General features: G+C 56.0%; 6 protein-coding genes across 12 annotated transcripts in view; 4 read left to right on the top strand and 2 right to left on the bottom strand.

Moving 5' to 3' along the window:
* The first annotated feature begins 2,502 nt into the window (after positions 1–2,502).
* LOC136053784 (coiled-coil domain-containing protein 28B-like) lies at positions 2,503–5,946 on the top strand. Of its 2 annotated transcripts, XM_065744709.1 has the most exons (7): positions 2,506–2,907; positions 3,003–3,151; positions 3,222–3,376; positions 4,005–4,148; positions 4,370–4,691; positions 4,884–5,002; positions 5,378–5,946. In XM_065744709.1, exons 1-7 carry the CDS (start codon positions 2,768–2,770, stop codon positions 5,417–5,419), a joined length of 1,071 nt encoding a protein of 356 aa, XP_065600781.1. In that variant the 5' UTR covers positions 2,506–2,767; the 3' UTR covers positions 5,420–5,946. The 2 variants fall into 2 exon arrangements, with proteins under 2 accessions (XP_065600779.1, XP_065600781.1); XM_065744707.1 differs by lacking the exons at positions 4,005–4,148; positions 4,370–4,691; positions 4,884–5,002; positions 5,378–5,946 and adding exons at positions 3,460–3,482; positions 3,570–3,621 and having other exon boundaries at positions 2,503–2,907.
* Positions 5,947–5,952: 6 nt separating this feature from the next.
* DCDC2B (doublecortin domain containing 2B) lies at positions 5,953–9,386 on the top strand. The gene is made up of 5 exons (XM_065744718.1): positions 5,953–6,234; positions 7,095–7,149; positions 7,536–7,606; positions 8,140–8,271; positions 8,512–9,386. Exons 1-5 carry the CDS (start codon positions 5,957–5,959, stop codon positions 8,762–8,764), a joined length of 789 nt encoding a protein of 262 aa, XP_065600790.1. The 5' UTR covers positions 5,953–5,956; the 3' UTR covers positions 8,765–9,386.
* A 334-nt stretch (positions 9,387–9,720) lies between these two features.
* On the bottom strand, positions 9,721–11,698 carry TMEM234 (transmembrane protein 234). Its single transcript, XM_065744714.1, has 5 exons — positions 11,599–11,698; positions 11,186–11,337; positions 10,736–10,802; positions 10,471–10,563; positions 9,721–9,983 (listed from the first exon to the last, which is right to left on the bottom strand). The coding sequence occupies exons 1-5, from the start codon at positions 11,609–11,611 to the stop codon at positions 9,922–9,924; spliced, it is 387 nt and encodes a 128-aa protein (XP_065600786.1). The 5' UTR covers positions 11,612–11,698; the 3' UTR covers positions 9,721–9,921.
* An 8-nt stretch (positions 11,699–11,706) lies between these two features.
* Positions 11,707–15,567, top strand: EIF3I (eukaryotic translation initiation factor 3 subunit I). Its single transcript, XM_065744688.1, has 11 exons — positions 11,707–11,710; positions 11,870–11,962; positions 12,116–12,203; positions 12,763–12,828; positions 13,155–13,304; positions 13,405–13,532; positions 13,802–13,912; positions 14,302–14,391; positions 14,633–14,706; positions 14,863–14,955; positions 15,248–15,567. Exons 1-11 carry the CDS (start codon positions 11,708–11,710, stop codon positions 15,327–15,329), a joined length of 978 nt encoding a protein of 325 aa, XP_065600760.1. The 5' UTR covers position 11,707; the 3' UTR covers positions 15,330–15,567.
* Positions 15,568–16,488: 921 nt separating this feature from the next.
* On the bottom strand, positions 16,489–19,833 carry LOC136053748 (myotubularin-related protein 9-like). Of its 3 annotated transcripts, none has more exons than XM_065744640.1 (12): positions 19,710–19,833; positions 19,389–19,602; positions 19,168–19,227; positions 18,830–18,938; positions 18,494–18,619; positions 18,194–18,367; positions 17,898–18,115; positions 17,641–17,802; positions 17,418–17,559; positions 17,121–17,341; positions 16,824–16,975; positions 16,489–16,716 (listed from the first exon to the last, which is right to left on the bottom strand). In XM_065744640.1, the coding sequence occupies exons 2-12, from the start codon at positions 19,583–19,585 to the stop codon at positions 16,553–16,555; spliced, it is 1,725 nt and encodes a 574-aa protein (XP_065600712.1). In that variant the 5' UTR covers positions 19,586–19,602; positions 19,710–19,833; the 3' UTR covers positions 16,489–16,552. The 3 variants fall into 3 exon arrangements, with proteins under 3 accessions (XP_065600712.1, XP_065600713.1, XP_065600714.1); XM_065744641.1 differs by having other exon boundaries at positions 18,494–18,562; XM_065744642.1 differs by lacking the exons at positions 16,489–16,716; positions 16,824–16,975 and having other exon boundaries at positions 17,117–17,341.
* Positions 19,834–20,494: 661 nt separating this feature from the next.
* Positions 20,495–21,460, top strand: part of FAM167B (family with sequence similarity 167 member B) — a 120,923-nt gene continuing 119,957 nt past the window's right edge. For all 4 annotated transcript variants that reach the window (XR_010622673.1, XR_010622674.1, XM_065744702.1 and 1 more), the window contains exon 1: positions 20,495–21,159. Coding sequence is in view for 2 of the 4 variants with exons in the window: in XM_065744702.1 (XP_065600774.1) it covers positions 20,878–21,159 (282 nt within the window). In the remaining 2 variants the exon portion in view is untranslated. The remainder of the gene's footprint in view (positions 21,160–21,460) is intronic.

Genomic DNA, 21,460 nt, shown 5'->3' with positions numbered 1-21,460 from the left:
GTGTGTGTATATATATATATGATATATAAAATATGTGCAGGGCAACATACACTTTATATATGAATATATATGAAACCTAGAATGACCCACCTCCCTGCGTGTGCGTGAATAACTAATATATGGAGACTCAACTGATTGTCCCTGTCACTGAAAGACCTTGTCATTGGCAGGCTGCAACTCCCCTAAGATGTAGTGCAGCACAGGAAAGCAAGGGCATGGATTGGGTCCTGGCACTGGGACAGAGGGACATCGCTTCCTCCACCTTCACAGCGATGCACTCACACCGAGTGAGACAAAGAGCTGAGCAAGGGAGAACAGAAGCATTTCCTGGTGCTGATTCTCCCTCCCTGCTCTGCATCAGGCAGGAGGTAGCTCCTGGGCTTGCTGTTGCTTTCTCATGCTCTGGCTGGCAGCTCTCCTGAGCAAAACAATCCGGTTCCCCTCTTGTATGGGTTTTATGTATTGAACGGGGACAGAAAAGCAGAGGACCTGGGGACTCCTGGTTTGCCAGGCCTCCTGCAGGGCCTTTGCTCTTCCTACAACCTGCCAATGTTTCAATAGCCTTATGATTCACAGTTGCCTCTTTGCTATACGCACATGTGCACAAGTATATTAAACAGTTAATCCAAAGGTCTAATTCCGAAGTGTTTTGCACAAGCACGTGTGATTAGTTGTGCAGGGGGATAGGGACGTCCTAACTGAACCCCTCTGCCCTGCCTCAGACCATCCCTTGCTGGTGAGTGGGGTGGTCTCGAAGGCATTCGTGGATCAAACTCGTGGCTGCTCCTGACCTGCTGCTGAAGCTGAATCTCTGGGACCAGAGCGAGGTTGGTGCTGTGGGCTGGATCCTTCTGCAGCGTCAGACCCCGCAGACAGGCTGTGCTGGTGCTGCCCAGCTCTCCTTTCCCTCTCTGCTTTTTCAGAACAGCATCTCCCAGGTGCTGGCAGCCACCGAGTCTGAGCTGCTGCTGCTGTGTCTGGGAGGGTGTTGATGGGCACATGAGGCAATCTGGCACAGGGCTCGGGATTTCTCCTTAGTTTCTCAAGACTTCCTTTTTTCACTGCTCTTTTTGGGAGACATCTACTTGCTTGAAACCTCTTGCTGCAGCTCCTCTTTACAACAGACTGTTTTCAGCATTGCCTTCCTTTTGCTTGAAGCTGAATTGAGCCGCCCTGAGCTGTTCCTCTCAGTGAATGCATCCGGTGGAACAGTTTCGGTTTCTTTTCTGGCGACGGCTGCTCCTGCATCTCTGCAACTGTACAGTGCCCACCTGCCACGGGCGCCTGCAGGAGGCGCTTCTGCATCCCCCCCGTTCCGTGGGGATCCCGGAGAGTAATGGAAGGGGCTGGAAACGGAGTCTAATACACCTCCACTGAAGCCACAGTCCCGAACATCCACTGGGGTGCACTCCTTGGGGCTTTCTGGGCTGCTTCTGGCCCTGCACCGCCAGCGTTGCCTCCTCCTGCACGGGCTGCACCTGACTTGGGCAGGAGCCTTTTGGAGCAACAAATGTGGGGGAGAGGGCTGCAGCCTGGCTCTGGATTTCTCTTTCCTACCCTTTCAGTCAAAGAAAAATCTCTTAGGAAGTCATCAACACCCTCACGTTTTTCTTTTTTTCTGTTATGGTACAGGTAACTGCTGCGGGGGGCTGGTGTGTGTATCTTCGTATCCAATAGAAACGCCCTAAAACTCACTGCTGCTGTCTGTGTTGTTTCTCATTCATTAAGGATCATGTCTGGGAGTGAAACTGGGGCACTGGGGGGAACCAGTTGCAAGGGTGATGGCACATTTGCGCCTACGGACAGCGGGGGTCTGTGCCCAGGACACCCAGCACTGGCAGTTTGTTGCTCTTCCCACCCTGTGATCTGGGGGCCCCATCAAGGGCCCACGCTGACCCCAGCCCTGTGGTCCTACGTGCCAGAGGACTGGAGCCTTGTTCTTGCAAGGGCAAATCCTATGGTCACATATCTGGTGATACTGGGGAGACTTAAGATAAACCCTGGATGGCTTAAGGAGGTGGCAGGCAGCGACATCCCCCCCATTTCTACCACATGCTCACAGGGAAGGTGTCTGAGTGCAGACCCCACTGCCGACCCCAAACCCTCACTGTGCACACAGCTGCTGCATCTGCCCCAGCTGTGCAGAACGGAGGGTCGGATCCTGCCTCCCCCACGTGATGCTGGTGCTGCGGTCACTCCAGTGGGCAGCATCCAGCAGTGTCCACGCTGCAGGGCTCGGGGCTGCGCTGAGGACAGAGGAAGTTCCCTTTCCCTTTAAATGCAAATCACAGCCCCAGGACTCCGGGAACACTCAGCCCGGCGGTCCCGGGGACGCAGCGGGCTGGCACCGAAGGCCGAGCAGGATCAGGCGCAGGTCAGTGTCTCTATGCTGCTGTGCACCCACTACGTAGCCCCATCCTGCCACCGCCAAGGGTCGGGGGGGGGGGCAAAGGAGCTCGGTGGGGGCTGAAATACGCTGGGGAGGGTTCAGAGGTGTTGGGTCTCTGCTCTGGCTCTGGGTTACAGCATCTGGAGTTCTTCCCTGCCCTACGGGGGTTGAAATCCTCTTTTCTGCAGCTCTGGGAGAAGACGCTGAGGAGTAATCCCCAGCTGGGAGTTTCCCGGGTGTTTTTCAGATCCCAGGCTCTGCTCCGTGCCATGATGTCCCCGTGCAGACCGGGATAACGCAGCCTGGGCCTGCCGAGAGCTCTGTGTCCATCCTGTCCCGTTCAGGTGCATCCCCTGCAGCTCTGGGATTCTTTCTGGGATGGAGGAGCGGAGGAAGAAGCGGAGCCCCAGGGGTCAGCCAGCACCCGGCAGGGCATCACAGCTTCTGCCCACCAGCAAGAGCACATCCTTTGCACTGCCACTGCCCACCCTGCCCTCACAGCACGCCAGGCCCCGGCGGTCAGTGCTGAAGGGGGGGAGAGACCATCCCTTGTGGCCCCTCCGGTGCTGGGGGGTGGTGCGGTGGTGTCACATTGTCCGTGTCCTCCGTGCAGGGCAAGCAAGGAGAGGGTGAGGGCAGGGGCAGCACGGGGAGCCCCACTGCAGCACAGCTTCCTCACCGAGGTGTCCGACGTCTGTGAGATGGAGGGAGGACTGCTCGGGCTGCTCAGCGACTTCCACTCGGGCAAGCTGCAGGCCTTTGGTGAGGGGCCGGGAGCCGGGGGTGGGGGGGCCACGCTGGTGGGTGGTGACAGCTCCACGTGCGGGCGCAGGGAAGGAGTGCTCCTTCGAGCAGCTGGAGCACGTGCGGGAGATGCAGGAGAAGCTGGCACGGCTGCACTTCGGCCTGGACGTGTGCGTGGAGGAGCTCCCCGAGGAGCAGAAGAAGGCGGTGGCTGACAGGAACCTGGACCAGCTGCTGGCGCACGTGAGTGGCAGCTCCTCGACGTGCCCGGCCCCGCTCCTCAGCCTCCCCAGCAGCGCCTCAACCTCTGCCTTTGCCTCCCACAGCTGGAGGAGCTCAGCAGCTCCATGTATCCTGCGCGGGGCGGTGTGGTGGTGGCGGTGGTGGTGGTGGTGCACACGGGGTCCCGCCGAGCTTTGCCTTGACACCAGCGCAGTCAGAAGCTGCACCTGGCGGAGAGCCCCAGCCCTGAGGAGGCCGCGGCCTGACGCACTGCCGGCCGCGCTGCGGGAGACGGCCCCGCGGGACCGATGGCGGTGACACGGCGATCACCGGGCGGGGGTCACCGGCCCCCCCCTCCCGCCGCCATTTTGGCGGGCCGCTCGCAGTGGGGACCGTGACGTCATCGCTTGGCGCCGTGACGTCATCGCTTGGCGCCCCGTTGCCGCGGAGGCGATGGCGGCGGCCCCGCGGGAGGAGGCGGAGCGGCGGCGGCGGTCGCTCCGCGCTGTGACGCGGCTGCAGGTGGGGCCGCGCCGCGCGTTATTAAAGCCGCAACTCGCCCCGCACGTGGCCGTGTTTCTTCATTCTCGCGGGGGCGTGGGGCCGCGCGGGGCCGGGGCTGAGGGTCCGCCCGCTGCTCTGCCCGCAGGCCTGCGTGCGGGGCTTCCTGCTGCGGAGGCGGCTGCGGAGTGCGCGAGCGGAGTACGAGGACGTGGTGAGGGAGATTGAAGGGGACCTGAGTGAGCTGCGGTGGAGGGGCCTCTATCTGCCCATGCCCGTCTTCGTCCCCAAGGTTCGTGCTGGCACTGCTCCCCCCGGGGCCGTGGGGTGGGCTGGGGGTGCAGCTCTGTGGGGGGATGCTGGGTTCCGTGGAAGTGAAGTGGAGGATTGCTGCTGGAAGTGGCAGATCTCTGGCTGGGACAAAGCACTGCCCCGCAGCACAGCCACCTTTCAGATCTGTCCATGGCTTTTTATGTCTGTTCGTTCAGATTTTCACATCTTGCCTCCTAGAAGCCAACGAATGGGAAGTGCTCAGCTCTGCAAGGAGCTGTATCAAGTGACAAGGATAGCACAGAGAAAACGCAGCAGGAGCTGGATGTTTCCAAGCCAGAAAAGGACTGGGGCTGCAGCAGTAGCATGAAACCTACAGCCCAACTGCAAAACAAGAAAGAATGCAATGTATCCAGCTCCCCAGATCTAAGGCCTATTGCAGGCAAAAGCTCTGAGAAAAGGTGCAGTGCCCCAGCACAGAGCAAGGAGTGGCAGAACACCAGCAGCATTTCATCTGTATGGGACAGCGCTGACCTGGAACCAGGGTCCCTCAAAGCCTGCCTGGGTAAGAGACAGCAGTCCCTGCATGGCATGGTATTCTGCCACGAGGTTTGAATAACCAGGTGCAGGCTGCAGAGTGCATCTTTGGAGAATCAAACCCTTGAGAATGTACTGGAGAGGACAGAATAGCTCACTGCAGAAGAGAGAGATGCAATTAAATATTCTTGCAATAGCTGTTTCTCCCAATTCTTTGCAGAAATTCCACTTGTGGATGTTAAGGACCTTCCCCGAACTCGGTCTGGCCTCCAGTCCTTCAGGAATCACTTGATCATGGAGCTGCTGTGGTTGCAACAAGCTATTAACAGCCGGAAAAATGTAGGAGCTCATCTCTGCCTCTTTGTCAAGGGGTGCAGTCCACTGTGGGGTGTCAGGTTGGGTGGTGATAGTCCGGTTTCCTCAGGGTTGGATCGTGTGACGCACACGTGACACACTGCCCAGGGGGGTTGTGGGGTCTCCTTCTCTGGAGATATTCAGGACCCTCCTGGACTCCTACCTGTGCGACCCGGTGCAGGGAGCTGCTTTGGCAGGAGGGGTTGGACTCTGTGATCTCTGGAGGTCCCTTCCAGCCCCTACAATTCTGTGATTCTGTGACGTTCCTGTGAATCTTCTGGCTGTGTGTTCACTTTGGCTAATCTGCAGGTACTTTCCTGCTTCTGGGTTTGTTAACAATTGATTTTCTTTCTCTTGTAGTACCTGAAGCTGAAACAGAGGCTGCAGTCTCCTGACAGCTAGGAAGGCATTCCTGAGCATGTGGGACATTTTGTAGTGTTGTGGAGGAGCTGCAGCACCAAAGTCACAACATGATTTCGCAGACAGCAACACCCTGAGGGAGCTCCAACCCTGTGAGCTGATGTCCTACTCATCCGATTCATGTGGCAAAAGGCTTTTATTTATTTTAAATGTGAATATTGGTTATTGGTACTCGGGATGAGATGTGAGCTGCCTCCAAAGGTACTGGCACTGCACTTCTGAACTTCGTTTGAGCCTCTTGGCCACAATAGTTAGCGTTGGGTGAGGTTTAAAGAGCCATGTAGTTCCTGGTTCTTAGAGGGCAAAGTGTTTGCAGGTTATTTGATATGGCTTCCAGCCTGGCCCACAACTTCCTCCTGGGGCAGCCGTGGTGACGGACAGTTGCTCAGGGGACTGCTGAGGAGGGACACAAAGGCAGCTGGTCAGAAGGGCGTGGACTCAGTGGGAGAACCTGTAGGAGCTCTCCTCTGTTGGTCTGTCTGCCTCTCTCCTCAGTGAGGCTTGCCTGACCCGTGAGGAATGAGCTCCCGTGGCTTAGCTGTGGCTCATCCAGCCAAAAACGTGGTGGTGTATCGCAATGGTGACCCCTTCTTCCATGGGAGGAAGTTTGTAGTGAGCCAGCGGCAGTTCCTGACCTTTGAGGCGTTTCTGAATGAGGTGACCAAAAGCATTTGTGCACCTTTGGCTGTGAGGAATCTCTACACACCCAAGCACGGCCATCGTGTTGCTGAGCTGGCTGACCTGCAGGATGGATGCCAGTATGTGGCTGCAGGCTTTGAAAAGTTCCAAAGGCTTGAGTGAGTAGATGGTGCCTTTGGTGTCTGGGTTTGGTAAGCAGCTCTAGATACTTTGAGATGTAAATGGGGGGAGGGGGGAATAGGTAGAAGGGGTGCAAACCCAAAGAAAAATGTATAAAGAGATGAGTTTCTTTCCCTCGTGGAATTTACTGGGTGTATTTCAAGTTGCTTGGAAAATGCATGTATTCCTGATAAGGTCGGCGACCCTCAGAAGAAAAAATGCTGGGGGAGATGTGCAGCCTCCAGCTGGCTGTGTGTGATTGGTGCTGCTTTGCCTCACGTGCACCTTGTTTTGTGGGGTGTGGGAGGTTCTAGCAGAGTTGCCAGCCACAGTTTCCGCTCTGATAAGTACTGTTGTTTTGGTTTAGTGGAGGTTTCTTTTGTTTTCTAATCCTGTGTGAAGCAGAGCTGTTCTGGTTCATCCCGAAATACAGAGGGCTGAGAGATTCATGGCATTACTGCACTCTTGAGGGGATGTGTGAGATATGTGTGTGCTGGGTGACTTTGGCTCCATGACTACATATTGCATTCTGTTGAGGAGGTGATCCAGGCTGGATTTAGCAGCATTCAGTTCCTGGGGCCTTCATCAGAGCTTAGCTCAAAGGAATAAAATGTTCTGGATGTCTTTACTATGCATATTTGAAATGGTTTGTGTTTGACTGGGAGTTTCTTAAATAGAACTTAATCTGAAATTGTGGAAGCTCATGAGATGAAGTACGGAAGGATTTTTTTCCAAACGTGACCCAAATAATAAACACACAAACTGGCAATGAATCAAGACAAAACAGTTGGTCGTTTTCTCACTGCTCGTTAGTCACTGCCTGGTTGGTACAGGGCAGCATCGTCTCTTGTTCTCACAGCTATTTAAATCCTGGAAGGAAGGAGCTCCGTGGGACAAACAGCAGTGGTGTGCAGGTGAGTCTGAGCTGAGCGTGGACAGGCAGGAGCAGACCGAGCGAGGAGGTCTGGCTGGGAGCTGCCACTGCTCTAACAAAAGTTGAGATTTAAGGCTTCAGTGTGTCCAGCAGAGAGCCTGTGAAAATGACACAGGAGTCCGTAGGATGATGTGAGACGATGCAGGGGCTGCTTAACGGTGAAGGGAAGAAAGATCTGCTCAGGGGTTCTGGAATGCACTCAAGGATGTGAAGAAGCTCCCCAGGCCTTCACGTTGCTGACAACAAACCCCACCTAGCAGCAGCAAGTGTGAAGGCAGCACAGGCACCTCCTGGTGGAGAAAATGGAGAGCCCCAGGAAGGTTCGTGCCAGAGCTGTCTGTTTTTGTGCACTGAACTTGTCTCTAGGCCTGCACCACAGCTTCCTGGAAGCCAAACCCTGCAGCGCAGCGGCGGAAGCCCACCCAGCTCACAGTGCAGTAAGTGCCTCAGTGTGCCCTCCTGGGGAGGTATCTGGGAACACTTCTGGAGGCTGAAGTAGGGAATTTCTGTGTGAGATCCTGAGAATCATAGAATCATTAAGGTTGGAAAGGACTCCTAAGAACATCCAGTCCAACTGTGCACCCACCACCAGTATTTCCCTGCTAAGCTTAGTGCCACATCTGCACGATCCATGAACACTTCAGGGACAGTGACTCAGCCACCTCTGTGTGCAGCCCGTTCCAGTGCCTGACCACTCTCTCGGTGAAGTTTTCCCTAATGTCCAACTTTAATGCTGCCCCACAGGGACAGATCCCTCCTTCTGCCAGAGCTCTTTGTTGTAAACACTGTGAACACACACCACCTCAACTGGGGAAATTGAACAGAAACACCTATGGCTCAGTTACGGATCTCAAGGTGTCTAGTGACACTGAAAAGCTGCCAGGATCAGAGAGTTATGTCTTCATAACTGTTACTACTGCATTTCTGCTCTCGCTGTCTCATGGCATGCTCTGGATTGTTTCTGCTGTAGTGTTTTTCGGAATGGGGATTTGCTGAGCCCTCCTTTCCAACTGAAGATCTCCAAGAGCACTCTATTGCAGTGGGATGCACTCCTGGCCATGCTGACAGAGAAAGTTGATCTGTGCAGTGGAGCTGTTAACAGGTGGGTCTCTGAGCATGGCATTACTGGGTCGTGAGTTGAGATGCTTCCAGCATGCTTTGGCAAATTTCATTTGCTTTTCAGCTTTCCCATCTTTAAATCAAGGATAACACCAGTGTCCTTAGCCCTCATCTCGGTCCCATTTATCACTTTGCACTTACTTGCTTCCACTCTGAGGTTTTGTTCTCTGTCTTGTGACTTCCCCTGGTATTGCTCTGAACCTTTTGCTGTCTCTTTTGTGAGGCTGTGCACGCTGGATGGTGTGCAGGTGTCCAGTGGGGAGGAACTGGTGAATGGCAACTACTATGTGGCAGTGGGAACTGAGGAGTACAGAAAGCTGCCTTACTTGGAGCTGCTGGTGCCCCAGGACTCTGTGTGGAGGACACTCTGGTACGTGGGTATGGCTGAGAGGTTTAAAGAATCACCTCAGTGGCTTTCAGCTGAAGCCATCTTTCCCATAGCCTTCCCATTCAATGCTGTCTGCATCAAGGGTTGAATTCTGTTCAATGAGATGGCAGTTTAGGAAGAGAGAATGTGGCTTCAAAGCTTTCAGTATAAGTGCCTGGGAGGTAAAAGCAGATAAACACAAAGGTAGAGGCACCCATTGATCTGCTGTGAGATATAATTTTCTGCCCTGCTCAGTCTCTCACTGCTACAGGGACTACAGAACACATCAAACAATAGTTTATAGCAATTGCTTGGGGAAGTCTTTTAGCTTTCTCACAGTTTAGAAATCTCTGTGCTTCCCCCTAGAGTGTGTAAAGATGAAAGTAACCACCAGGGGGAACTTGAGAAACCAAAGGACAGGGTGTAACTGCAGAGCTCTGCATTTTAGAAAGTCAAGAGGTTGTTTTCTGGGTCATGAACACTTCCCTTCTTCTGGACTGTGAGAATAACAGCTCCCCACCACAGTAAACATGTAAGACTTCCCTGGTATTTTTTTTTTCTGGAGGGGTTCTCACTTCTATCCTTATTCCATTTCCAGAGAGTTGCAGAGACTGCAGAACATCTTATACCAAAAGCCAAAATGATGCACCACAGTATTTATCCCACTTAACGGTTCTGTGAAATGCGTAAGCACAAGGTTCTCTCTATTTCCCTCCCCACTGTTGCTGAATAATTACAAGTGTAACAGATTTTTTCTTCCTGTGATCTATTTGGTATTTTGGATTGATTATTTCACTGAAAAGAAAAAGATCTCCTTAGCAACAAACTGCACTGTTGTTATTCCACAAGTGAGAGGCACTTTACAAGATCCCTGTGGACAAAAGCTGTGTAGTACACCCTGGTGTAAAGGGCTGGCACACTGCAGCTGACAGTAGTCAGGAACTTTCATATGCTTGGCCATGAAAGGGAAGGTTCCTACATAGATTTCTTCTGTAAAAGATCAGATGTTCTTATAAGGTCAATTTCATTGATTTATTAACCCATTATTACCCTTCCAGCACTGAACAAACCCTGTCTTGAACACCCACAGAAAAAAAAATCCTTGCAACATGCCTTGTTCCACTCTAGTACTCAGAGAATATGACCCATGCTTTCAGAGAGCTTCCTTGGGGCAGCTGAGCCACATGTGCTGCTGCTGAGCCAGATGCTCCCCTCTTCAGCCATGGATTACCTCTGAACAGGTTTCCTCTGCTCACCGTGCCTTGATCAAGAACCAGCTACACAGAGTGTGACTCCCAGGAGGGTGAGCAGCATCCCTGCCACAGCCCCTGCAGAAATACAGAATCCTATGTTGGGAACATACACAGATAGTCTAAGTGGACGTGAGCCAAACTGGTACTTATTGCTAATGCTCTATGCCTGGTGTTCTTCAGTGTTCAAGTTTATTTCAAGGATGATGTTAGTGTATGGAGTAAGGGGCACAAAGAAGGATGGGTGGTGACATTCTGGGGCTTATGGGACATTTCTGTTTGTCATGGTTTTATGCTGTTATGGCTAAATACATCATTAAGTGAAGGCTTAGGTCTGTAAGTTCTGCTAGCTTACAAGAGCAAGTTCCAGCCAATTTAACTTCACTATCCATCCTCCCTTACAAGTCAGTTCCACTTCCTTTTCAGTTTCCAAAAACTGTCTAACTAGTTACAGTGCTTGTATCAGCATTCACTGTTCTTTGGGACACCAGAAGGAAGCACACAACATTAAGATAGCAAAAAGATGCAGAAGACAGTGTGGCAAAATGTTTCAAGTGTAACTCACTTTTACCACCGATATCCTCTCCCAGAATCCTTCCAGTTATCAGTGTGACTATCAGAGCCAGAGAGTTACAGAGTGGCACTGCCAGGGACAGTTCTGAAATTGAACAATTGTAATACAGTTTGAAATGGATGATCTTGTAAAAACTGTAAGATATGTGTTATTATAAGACATTTATTTGATGGTTAGCCAGAACACCAAGCTAATCAGTAGTACAGCTCCTCCCAAAATCCTGATCAACCCAGTCCACAAAGCAATGAAAGCTAACCTGCAGATGCCAAGGTGAGGTAGAAGAGGAGCGATCCACACTGGTTGAGCAGAAACGGTACCATGTACTGCAGGAAAAAGACAGGTCTGTTTGCATGGAAAACCATCACACTGCCTCTAGCAAGCAGGCACCAAAGGAGCCCTGATCCATGCTCAGTGCTGTGTTTGGTAGCAGAAATGCAGCTCACTGGTGATTCAGCTGCTATTCGTGACCTCTTCATGCCTTGGATCCCCAGTCTGCAGAAGGCAGACAGGTCTTCATGTAAAATTTGAGGGCGAATGACCTCCTTTCTACAAAATAGTCTAAGTTCTGCATAGGAAGAGCAGTGCTACAGGTGAGTAAATGAAACACTACAGAGCATAAATACATTTCCTGATAGATGGAAAGTATCAAGTGGAAAGGAAGGGTCCCGTGACACCTCCCTGCCCAGGAACCCAGCCGGGGTCGCACCTTGTAGTTGAGGCCCAGGAAGCTGATCTCTGCCAGCAGCTGCTGTAAGTGGCCCCGGCGCTGCACATCCTCCAGCCCGGCTGCACCCGTCCGCAGGAATGGCCCGGTGCTGCCCCACAGCACAGCCACCAGCACCAGCGCCGCTGCCTCTCCTGCGGCACAACCTCAGCTCAGTCCTTCGGCACACACTGGGTGTCCCATCACGAAGGGCCCCATGCCAGGAAGGCCCGAGCTGTGCCCAAGTTTTCCCACAGCAGCACAAAACCACGGCCACGTCCCCCCTTTAAGCAGCCCCTCCCACCCCCCATGCTCCCCCCGGGGCCTGCGTGGCCGCAATGCTCAGGACAGAGCCCCCACCCTTGGGGAAGGTCCCCGCTCAGGGCCGCGCGCCCGCCCCGAAGCAGGAAGCTCACCCGCGGTCGCCATAGCGACAGCGACGGACTTCCGCCTTCCCGCACCCTCTGACCCGGAAGCGGTTCCGGGCGCCTCTCCTCGCGCATCGGTTCCGTCGGCGGCGCCGCCATGGTGAGGGGGAGGTTGGGCGATGCGGGGCCCCGCTCGGGGGTCCTGGGCTGATGGCTGCCGGCAGCGTGCCGCCCCCACAGCTCCCCGAGAGCCCCGGGCGGGGCCGAGGCCTTGCTTGGTCTGAGCGTTAAATGGCGTCTTCCCTCGCTCCCCGTGCAGAAGCCGATCCTGCTGCAGGGCCACGAGCGTTCCATCACGCAGATCAAATACAACCGCGAGGGAGATCTGCTCTTCACTGTGGCCAAGGATCCCGTGAGTATGGCCGAGCCTGTGGTGGAAACCACCCCCCCTATGCGTGGGGTGGGGGGAGAGGGTGGAGAGATAGAGGAGTGTGGTTAATTAACGAGCCAAATTAATTGGTCAGCGCCGTGAGAGGGGTGCTTGAGCTGTTGTATCTTCTCTTAGATCGTCAACGTTTGGTATTCGGTAAATGGAGAGAGGTTGGGCACCTACAATGGCCACACAGGAGCTGTGTGGTGCGTGGATGCAGACTGTATCCTTTGAACAGTGAAACCAGTTTGTCCTCTCTCGTTCATGGGGGTGATTCAGCACAGGTGGTTTCTCTCAGCTGCTGTAGTGTGGTGAGCACACAGCAGCCACGGTGCATTTAATGTTCCCTTATGCCATCCCTTGGGTATTTGTGCTCTTCTTTCTTCCTGGGGTGTTGTTTGGAGCAGTGTGTGCTGCACATCCACCTGCTGTCGTTTGTGCCTCATTGCTTTGGCCAAAGGTGGCCCTGGGAGCACAAAAAAGGTGGCTGAGTAGCACAAGGTTTTCCCTTTCCAACATGGACAGGGGGTAGTAGATATGAAAGTATGCAAAGTTGTGCCAAGGAAAGAGCAGTAGTCTTCTTCTCTGTCATCCCAAAAGGAAGGTTGTGGGTTTTGTAATGGGAGCACTTGAACTCACTGCCTGTACAGGATTATTGCCACTCCTGTAATGGAAGTTGCCCAAGCCCTACAGTTTTTCAGCTTTTTCATCCTGTGTATAAATACGAGATAATTGGCTTTTGGGGCTGCAAATGTGCTGATATTCCCTAACTGCTGACCAAGGGGACACACGACATGTGCTCACTGGCTCTGCAGATAACAGCTGTCGGCTCTGGGACTGTGAAACAGGTATGGCTCTCCCCTTCCACATGGCTGTGCCTGACTCATGGCTCTGTCCTGTTCTGGAGTCTGTGTACAGTGTGTGCCTGTTTGCCCCCCAAAAGAGGTCTGAGTCCTTACTTGGGTGTTTGTGTATTTGCCTGGCTCTCAGTCAGTTCACTCACCTCTCTGCTCAGGTAGCCCAGGCACACATTTAGTGCCTTCCAGTCACCCAACCTGTTTGTCAGCTCTGTCTGAATCTCCTGTCTTTGCTGTGACTGGACTTTTATTTGATCGCTTTCATTAATTTTGCAATGCAAGACCAGGTGAAGTGATGGATTCTGCTCTGTGTCCAGGAAAGCAGCTTGCTCTGGTGAAGACCAGCTCAGCAGTCAGGACGTGTGGCTTTGATTTTGGAGGAAACATCATCATGTTTTCCACAGACAAGCAGATGGGCTATCAGTGTTTTGTGAGCTTCTACGACCTGCGTGACTCCAGCCAGATTGGTGAGGAGTCTGGGCCTGTGCCTGCAACCAGGAACAAGGGGAAGTGTTGGCTGCCAAGAGCTGGTGCCATTCTGTCTGTCTCCATCTTTCCTTCCTGCAGAGAACAACGAGCCTTACATGAAAATCCCCTGCAGTGACTCTAAAATCACTAGTGCTGTGTGGGGCCCTTTGGGAGAATTCATCATTGCAGGACACGAGAATGGAGAGCTGAACCAGTTCAGTGCCAAGGTCAGTGTGATACGGAGCAGCATCACCCTCAGGCAGAAGCACTTGGGAGAGGATGTTGCAGTGTTTCTGATGTGATCATGGGGTAGAATGTGGTTTTTTTTGGCTCAAACCAGTGGCCTCGTGGAAGGTGAAGTCTCTCTTCAGCTAACTAAACATCCCGATGCCCATCTTTCTGCTGACAGCAACATCTAAAATCGTTTTTAGTGGAGAAGTTGTATATATGCTCACTTGGCTTGCCAGCTCACGAAACTTCCTTGTTTACCCTTCAGTCAGGGGAGCAGCTTTCAAACATCAAGGAGCACACCAAGCAAATTAACGACATTCAGACCTCCAGGGACATGACCATGTTCATCACTGCCTCCAAGGATAACACCGCCAAGGTGAGGGCTCCTGTTGGGAGCACAGTGCATTGCTGACATCTGCTTACAGGACCTGTGCTCAGACGTGTCTGCCTCAGAGGTTTGCTCTTTGGGAATGTGAGCAGGTGTAAAGCCAAAGCTTAGTGGGAGGGTTCATAGGGAATGGGGAAGCATCACCATGTTAAATTAGCATATTGCAAAAACAAAAGCTTCATATTAGCACCTCCAGAAGGTGCTAGAGGTGAGGATTACCTTGGGTTTATATTTTGGGATTCCGGAGAAATTTCTTTGTAATTTGGATGCCCAGGAATGACTTTAGAGCCAACATCTGCTCCTGTGAGGACTGGAAGTCAAGGGCTGGGATCTGCTTGAGTTACTTGGACTGCTACTCTCTTCCTTTTGCATTTTAGCTATTTGACTGCACAACACTAGAACACCTGAAGACATTCCGGACAGAGCGACCAGTGAACTCTGCTGCACTCTCCCCCATTTTTGATCACGTAAGAATGAGCCCACTTGTTCTAGCAGTCTTACTGCAGCTCCTGTGTTAGAAGGCACAGTGTCACCAGTTCAGCCTGTGCTAAACAGTGACTGGGATGGGGCCTAGGGGACATCAGTGCTGTCACAGGCTCTGCTGGGTTAGTGGGAGGCTTCCTCAGGGCTGGGCTCCCTCCTTCCCTGGCTGTTGTTCCATGTTTGGTGTAAGCAGCACTGCAGTGTTGTGGCTTTTCTTCATTCCAGGTCGTGCTTGGTGGTGGGCAGGAGGCCATGGATGTGACCACGACCTCCACCAGGATTGGCAAATTTGAGGCAAGGTTGGTGCAATCCTCTGGCAGGGCTGAGTTGCACTCTGCTGTTTGCAGAGCATCTTACTCTTGGCAGTGTTTGGAGAGTTATTAAAATTGCAGAGCTTCTCTGAGGAATCTCTGACCGTGTCCCTAACCAGGCTCCCCCCTTCTTTCTTCTCCAAGGTTCTTCCACTTGGCTTTTGAAGAAGAGTTTGGCAGAGTGAAGGGTCACTTTGGTCCAATAAATAGTGTTGCTTTTCACCCCGATGGGAAGAGGTGAGGATCTTTGTGGGTCTTCCAGCATGCCCCATAAGGTGTGGCCTGTGTTTGGTTAGGATGTGGCTGCATTCACACACAGTGCAGTGGGAATGGAGCCAGCACCTTCCCTTATTGTGCCATTCCACCCCGTTTGCCTCCCATCACACTGCCTGCGTGGGTCAGTGGTGCCTGGCTGCACATTTTGGCTAATATTTTCATTAGCTTTTGGATTCCATCTCTTGCTGATTTAAACCTGTTCACGGTGAGCTCCTCACAGGATCAGTGACTTTTTTTCTCTTCTCCCTTACAGTTACAGCAGTGGTGGTGAAGATGGCTACGTTCGCATCCATTACTTTGATCCCCAGTACTTCGAGTTTGAGTTTGAAGCTTAAAGGAGGATGAATTCTCTTCTTTCCTCTTCCAACCCGTTGCTCAGCCCATTGGCTCCAGTGCAGCACTGTTGTAAGGCCTGAAGTTAATCTGCTCCACGGGAGGCAGCAGGAGGCAGCACCAAACTCAGGGGCGGTATGAAGGTGGGAATTTGGAAACACAGCCAGCTCAGAATGGCATGAATGGCCAGAAAGGAGCTGAGCTGCCTGCCTGCCCCTGAGGATGGTGACTTCCTGACCTGCGGGAAGGGAAAAAAAACCACCAGGAAATAAATAGAAATCTTTTCTGAACGCAAGGAAGAGTGCCTTTGTTTTTTTGGTCTGGGATGAAGTGAACGTGTCTGCTTTGCTTTCCCTGCTCTGTTGGCAGTGTCTTGCTCTCTGCCCAGCAGCAGAGCTGCTCCCTGTGCCTCTGTCCTCACCCAGGCACAGGTTAACGCTTTCCCAGTGATGAGCTGCAGCTCTTGGAAGTCCACACCTCGCAGTGCTGGGTCTGCAGACAGCCTGGAAATGCAGTTGCCAGTCATTGTTTTCCAGATAACACGGACCCAGTTCAAGTGCTTTGTTTATTTGCTGGGTTGACCCCAAGCCAACTTTGCTCATGGAACAGTTATTTCCTGCACTAGGAGGGCTGTGTTGCAAATCCTCATCCTTCCAGCCCCCGTCCCTCTGTCTTGTTGGCTGGAGGGATTCTATCTCTTTCCTTCCTTGAAACTAGGTTCAAGGGCAGATGTCCCAGGCTGGCTTTCAGTTTGGAGTGACTAATGTAACACAGCCTGCAGTCAGTGTGCCCTTTGTGGAGAGGCTGCTGTGAGCTTAGCGTGTTCTGCTGCTTAGATTTTGCAGTGTCAACCATGCCTTGGTCACAGGGCAGGGCTCACGAGCCAGATACACTGCAGCAGGAGCTGCTGGACACGTGGGAAAACTGCTGCCAGATCCAGGTATCGAGAGCTGCTGAAATCCTGCTGGGCAGCAGAGCAGGAACAGCCCAGCACTGCTCAGCTCTGGCCAGAGAACACACACAGAAAGCAGGAGCAGAGAGACCACTTTACTGCGACGTGCTCAGGCTGCGTGGCTGACAGGCTGCTCAGTGGAGTCTGTCCCCCTCTCCCAGGGATGTCCCTCCAGTTCTGGTACGTGCAGGCTCCTCTGGGCTCTGCACAGCTGCAGCATTGCCTCAGTGCATCAGTCCCTGGTGCTGGGGGATGAGGTGCTCGTGCTGCTGCTCATCTTTCATTCTCTGTCTGGGCAGCGGGGTCGGAGAGCGAGTGGCTCAGTCTGTTCTCTGTGCCTTCCTTGACAGGTGTGTTGCTGCCCTCCACCAACTGCCATATCTCTGCCCACGCCTCATCCAGGTACTGGGATGAGCGGATCCAGCGAAAGAACAAGCCTAGGGGACGAGGGGCTGTGTCACTTCAGCTGTGTCCTGCTGCAGGAGGGACGAGCAGAGCTGCTGCGTGCAACCCAGATGAGCTGGGAAAACCCACCCCTCCTTACCCTGCCACAGCTGGATGCTCTGGGGCTCCACCGAGGGCCAGATGACCAGTGGGTTGTACGAGTAGAGGGGGTTCAGGTACTTCTTCCTCTCCTCGGGCTGGTCCAGCCAGGCCCAGAGGGAGTGTGTGCTCTCCTTCACTTTGCACAGACACCTACAGGAGAGCAGAGATGTGCTTCGGTCCCTGGGACTCAGCTGGGGTGGTGACCCAGGGGTCTGCACCTGGGACTGAGGGTCTGCTCTGGGGCACAGTGGCATTGCTGATGGGGCAGTGCTGTCCCCATGTCCCTGCTGCTTACCTCTCCTTCTCATTGTTGCAGAGGAAAGTGCCGTAGTCAGAGGCATAGGCGTTGTCAAAGAGGGTGAGGAGCAGCCCCTCACTGAACTCCAGTGAGAAGGGGAACTGCCGGCTCAGCTGCCACACGCAGTCGAGGAAGAGGAGGAAGAGTGGTGCCTCCTGCTTCAGCCGTGCGTGTGAGTATGCAGAGCGGGCACAGCGCAGGTGGAAGGGGTGGCCAGCCTGCAGGACCCCATGGTGGTGGTAATCGGGCTGGAGGGGACCAGAGGACCCCCACCTCAGCTCCTTCTGCCCTCACCTGGATCCACTCCCTCTCCAGCAGTCCCTGGAAGCCTTTCAGCGTGCGGCAGCTCGGCTCCAGGATCACCTGTGCCAGCGCTGTCACCAGCAGCGTGGTGTCTGTGCCCTCTGCTCCGTGCACCAGCACACTGCTCTCCTCCCTGCGGGCAAAGTCAAGGCACTGCCAGCTGTGCCATGTGCATAGGTCCCGGGGGGAGGGATGTGGGGTGGCAGCCCCCTACCTGTCCAGGCACTGCGCAGCCAGGCAGGCCGTGCTGAGGGCCGCCTTGACGTGGCTCAGCCAGCGGCAGCTCTCCAGCCGGCCCAGCCAGCGGTCCATGCCCAGCGAGGCGTCGTTGCAGGCCTCCACCAGCTTGATGAAGCTCTCCTGCAGCGGGCGGCCGCTGGGGAGGGAGGGGGAGAAGGGAAGGACGGGTGGGTGAGGAACTGCGGGTCTGATTTTGAGGACCGGAGCTGAGAACTTCAGCACAGCCCTCACCGCTCCAGCGGCCGGTGCAGCCTTTTCCACTGCGGGTACGAGGATTTGGGCTCCGTGCCCCCTCCCATCATCCGTGCCTGCTTGGCTGCCTGTGCTGAGCGCGTGTCGATGATGAAGCCCCGCTCGCCCTCGTCCAGCACTGACCCCAGCAGCATCTCGTCCTCGGGGCAGCGCTTGCGGTTGGGGCCGGTCAGCGGCTGCCCGCTGCGGAGCATCACCTGCGGGGAGAGGGCTGCGGGCATCGCCTGCGAGGATTCGGGGTGGGAGCACGGGGATGGGACGGGGTGCGGACTCACGGTGCCGTTCTTGGCGTGGTAGTAGCTGAGGACGGGGAAGCGCCCGCCCTGCCGGAACCGGGCTGCCCTCCGCAGGGTCTCTTCGCTCACGGCCGCCGGCACGATGACAGCCGGGGGGTACGTGGGGCAGGTGGTGAAGTCCTGGTTCACATCACTCAGCCGCCACTGGGTGGTCTGGGGGAGATGTGAGGGTGGGAGGAGGGAGCTGGCTCCCCCTCCCAGGTGTAAAGGACCAATCCGGTCACCCCTTCCCTCTGCTCACGGGTGGGATGTGACACCGGGCCCCCCCTCCAGGCCCACCTGCGTGGCGATCTGCTGGAAGTACTGCTCCAGGGGGGTTAGTGGCCACCCCTCCTCCAGCCGCAGGCTCTGCGGACGGTGGAAGAAGGGGTACATCATCATCACAGAGTCCACTGAGGAGAGGGCCTGCAGCAGAGCAAAGCAGAGCTGGGGAAGGCTGGGAACGTCCCCTCTGCAAACCCCATCCCTGCTCCTTCATCCAAGACTCGGCAGCGCCGGTGCCCCATGCAAACACAGCCCAGCAGCTGAGTGTTTACCCACGTCAATGGCAGACCCAGAGCAAACACCTGGGCAGCACCTGCTCCTGCTAACCCTTTGCAGCCTGGCACAGCTCACCTCGATGGAGCTGGCGATGTTCAGGCACTCCTCCATGCCCGGGATCTCCAGCTGCAGCACCTTCAGGTCCTTGCAGCGCAACGTGATGGTGCCGGAGGAGCCGGCCAGCCTGGGGAGGGCAGCGGGGTCAGGGCAGGAGGGGCCGTGCATGCAGACAGCACGGAGCTGCCCTCTGTCCTGGGGGGTGAGCAGGGCACAGTGCTGCGCGGGGCTCCCGGTGGCTCTCGGTGTGCCTGAAGCTGTGACTGCCACCAGCTGCCCGTCCTCGCCCCACAGAGCTGCGTGAGGTCGGGCACTGCCGGGCAAGCTGGAGGAGCTGAGAGCACCTAAAGCCAAACCTGGTGTCCCGTGGGGAGCCGCTGCTCCGGGGGGGCTGGTACCAGCCTACATTCTGCACTCTGGGGCACGGAGGAGAAGAGGAGGTCAATGCCCACTGCCACGGGCCACGGGGAAGAGGAGGGGAGAGGCTTTGCAGCGGTGGGAGAACAGAGGGGAATCCCCCCCCCCCCCATCGAGGACAGGACGAAGAGGGGGCATAGGGCGGTGGGGAGGGACCCACCTCTTCTCCACGGCGTCCACGTTGCGGATGAGCAGCCAGAGCTCCACGGCGCTGGGCTGCCCGTCACCGCCGGGGCAGGAGGAGAGCAGCAGGTGGTGGCTGGTGATGCACAGAGTGCCCTTCACCGCCGGCTGCCCCGCGCACGACAGCAGCACGCTCTCCACCGTCGCCGTTTTGATCAGCTCGGAGAACTCCATGGCGGTGCTGGGCCGGGCTGGACGGAGAAAGGGGAAATCCTGAGCGGCGCAGCCCGGCTGGGAACCCCCCGCCCCCCCGTCCCTCCCCACCGTGCAGCCTCCCCCGTCCCGTTTGCGTCGTCACCTAAAGCATACGCCGCTTCCTCCGTGCAGAGCTGTGCTGGTTTCCTCCCCGGCACTGCTGTCACCGCACTGGGGAAACTGAGGCAGAGACCCGCGGGGCTCGGGGGGCTGTGGGTGCCGGGACGCCGGGCCCGGGGTGGCCTGGGGGCAACGGGGGGGGGGGTCTGGGGAGGCTGCCGCCTCGCAACGGCTCCACTCTGCGAGGCGGGAGGAGGAGGAGGAAGAGGGGAGAAAGAGGAGGAGGAGGAAGCAGGGAGGAGGAGGGGGCGGTGAGCGGCTCGTACTGTCCCCCTCCCCACTGGATCCGCGGCTCTGGGGGGTGACCAGCGGGGTGCAAACGGGGGCACGCGGGGATCGGGGCTGAGCAGGAACGGGGGGGGGGGGAAGGGGGCGGGTTAAGGTGGCTCCGTCAGCGGATGCAGAGAAGGGGGGGGAGAGCAAGGGGACACAGGGAGGAGTCACACTGGGGAAGCACGCGGGGCCGTGGGGGTCAGGAGGCGGCAGCGGGGGGGGGTCCGGGCCGTACCTGCCCGTGGGGCCGCACCCCCGGGTTCCACCTTAAGGCCCCGCAGCTCACAGCTGTCCCGCAGCTGTCGGGCGCCCACCGGCCCCGCGCGGCCCCGCACTCCGCCCGCCGGCACGCAGAGCGCTTCGCTTCCCCTCCTCCGCCCTTCTTTTAGCAGCCCGGGCCCGGACGGGAAGTCGGTGTCACGCAGGGCCGATAGCGGAGCGGGAGAGCGCTGCCCGACCCTACAGCACCGCGACCTCGCCGCGCTTCCTCCGGGACCACGCGGGGCCGCCTCCCAACCGGAGGCAGCAGTGCTCGGAAAGGAAAGGAAAGAGACAAAAAAAAAAACCCAAAACAAACAACAGACAACTTCTTTGCACTGCTCTGGATAAGCCAAGTTCCTGCCCGTTATAATTATCCCCAACCTTTATTGTTCTGGGGGAGATAAATAGGCGGCACGCGGCGCAGCCGCGGTGGGTGTTCCTCATCCTGCTGGGTGTGCTGGGATTTGGGACGTGAGGTGTGGGGTCCGGGAGCTGGGACATGAGATCTGGGGTTCGAGGTCTGGAGACTGAGATTTGGGGCTTGGGATCCGAGGTCTGCGACCTGGGACCTGAAATTAGAGATTTGGGGTCTGAGGTCGGGGGTTTGGGATCTGGCCATGCCCCTGGACCAGCTGAAGTTTGCTGAGCTGGGGGCAGAGGAGCCGGCTGCGGGCGAGGAGAGCCTGGCCGGGGTCAAGGCGCTGACGGCCAAACTGAAGCTGCAGACCCGGCGCCCTTCCTACCTGGAGTGGGAGGCGCGGGTGCGGGGGCAGCCCTGGGGCAGGAGGACCCCCACGGCAGTGGAGGGGACCTCGGGGCACCCCAGGGCTGAGCAGGACGGCAGCATCTGTGGGTTCCCCAGTATGGAGGAGGCTCTGGAGTGGCTCAAGACAGAGCTGGTGAGTAATGCTGAGGAGCGAGGGGCACGGAGGGATGGTGTCTGACCCCACAGGGACCCACTGGGGCTGCTCCCACTGCTGCTGGTTGTGGGGTTTTGCCCAGTGCTGCAGCTCTGCCCTTCTGCCCTGCCCAGTGCTGCGGGTTGTGGCTCTGCACTTGTCACCCCTTCCTGCTGCTCTGCGCAGGCAGCAGCAGCCTCGTGGGTGCAGACCTACCTGAGCAGATCCCACGTGTGTGCACAGTCCCTGTGCCGGCCTGGGGCCGCGCGCGTGGGCTCCGTGCTGCCCCAGCACCGTGGAT

This window comes from Cyrtonyx montezumae, unplaced genomic scaffold, assembly GCF_038088225.1.
Source record: "Cyrtonyx montezumae isolate F1298 unplaced genomic scaffold, pur_monq_1.0 scaffold_31, whole genome shotgun sequence".
NCBI classification, from domain to species: domain Eukaryota; kingdom Metazoa; phylum Chordata; class Aves; order Galliformes; family Odontophoridae; genus Cyrtonyx; species Cyrtonyx montezumae.
Note: the sequence above shows the minus strand (reverse complement) of the source record. Positions and strands in the feature narration are given on the sequence as shown.

Excerpts from the sequence above, each read along its gene's own strand:
- LOC136053784 (XM_065744709.1), top strand. The coding sequence starts at position 2,768 with ATGGAGGAGCGGAGGAAGAAGCGGAGCCCCAGGGGTCAGCCAGCACCC. Across the intron at positions 3,152-3,221 it reads GGGCAAGCTGCAGGCCTTTG|GGAAGGAGTGCTCCTTCGAG; the intron begins GTGAGGGGCCGG and ends GTGCGGGCGCAG. Across the intron at positions 4,149-4,369 it reads TGCCCGTCTTCGTCCCCAAG|CCAACGAATGGGAAGTGCTC; the intron begins GTTCGTGCTGGC and ends GCCTCCTAGAAG.
- DCDC2B (XM_065744718.1), top strand. The coding sequence starts at position 5,957 with ATGAGCTCCCGTGGCTTAGCTGTGGCTCATCCAGCCAAAAACGTGGTG. Across the intron at positions 7,150-7,535 it reads CAAACAGCAGTGGTGTGCAG|GCCTGCACCACAGCTTCCTG; the intron begins GTGAGTCTGAGC and ends ACTTGTCTCTAG. Across the intron at positions 7,607-8,139 it reads CCCACCCAGCTCACAGTGCA|TGTTTTTCGGAATGGGGATT; the intron begins GTAAGTGCCTCA and ends TTTCTGCTGTAG.
- TMEM234 (XM_065744714.1), bottom strand. Across the intron at positions 10,803-11,185 it reads TCCTGGGCCTCAACTACAAG|TACATGGTACCGTTTCTGCT; the intron begins GTGCGACCCCGG and ends TTTTTCCTGCAG. Across the intron at positions 10,564-10,735 it reads CCTCACCTTGGCATCTGCAG|AACTGTCCCTGGCAGTGCCA; the intron begins GTTAGCTTTCAT and ends GTTCAATTTCAG.
- EIF3I (XM_065744688.1), top strand. Across the intron at positions 12,829-13,154 it reads GCTCTGGGACTGTGAAACAG|GAAAGCAGCTTGCTCTGGTG; the intron begins GTATGGCTCTCC and ends CTCTGTGTCCAG. Across the intron at positions 13,913-14,301 it reads CCAAGGATAACACCGCCAAG|CTATTTGACTGCACAACACT; the intron begins GTGAGGGCTCCT and ends TTTGCATTTTAG.
- LOC136053748 (XM_065744640.1), bottom strand. The coding sequence starts at position 19,585 with ATGGAGTTCTCCGAGCTGATCAAAACGGCGACGGTGGAGAGCGTGCTG. Across the intron at positions 18,368-18,493 it reads TCCAGCAGATCGCCACGCAG|ACCACCCAGTGGCGGCTGAG; the intron begins GTGGGCCTGGAG and ends CATCTCCCCCAG. Across the intron at positions 16,717-16,823 it reads GAGCATCCAGCTGTGGCAGG|GCTTGTTCTTTCGCTGGATC; the intron begins GTAAGGAGGGGT and ends CTCGTCCCCTAG.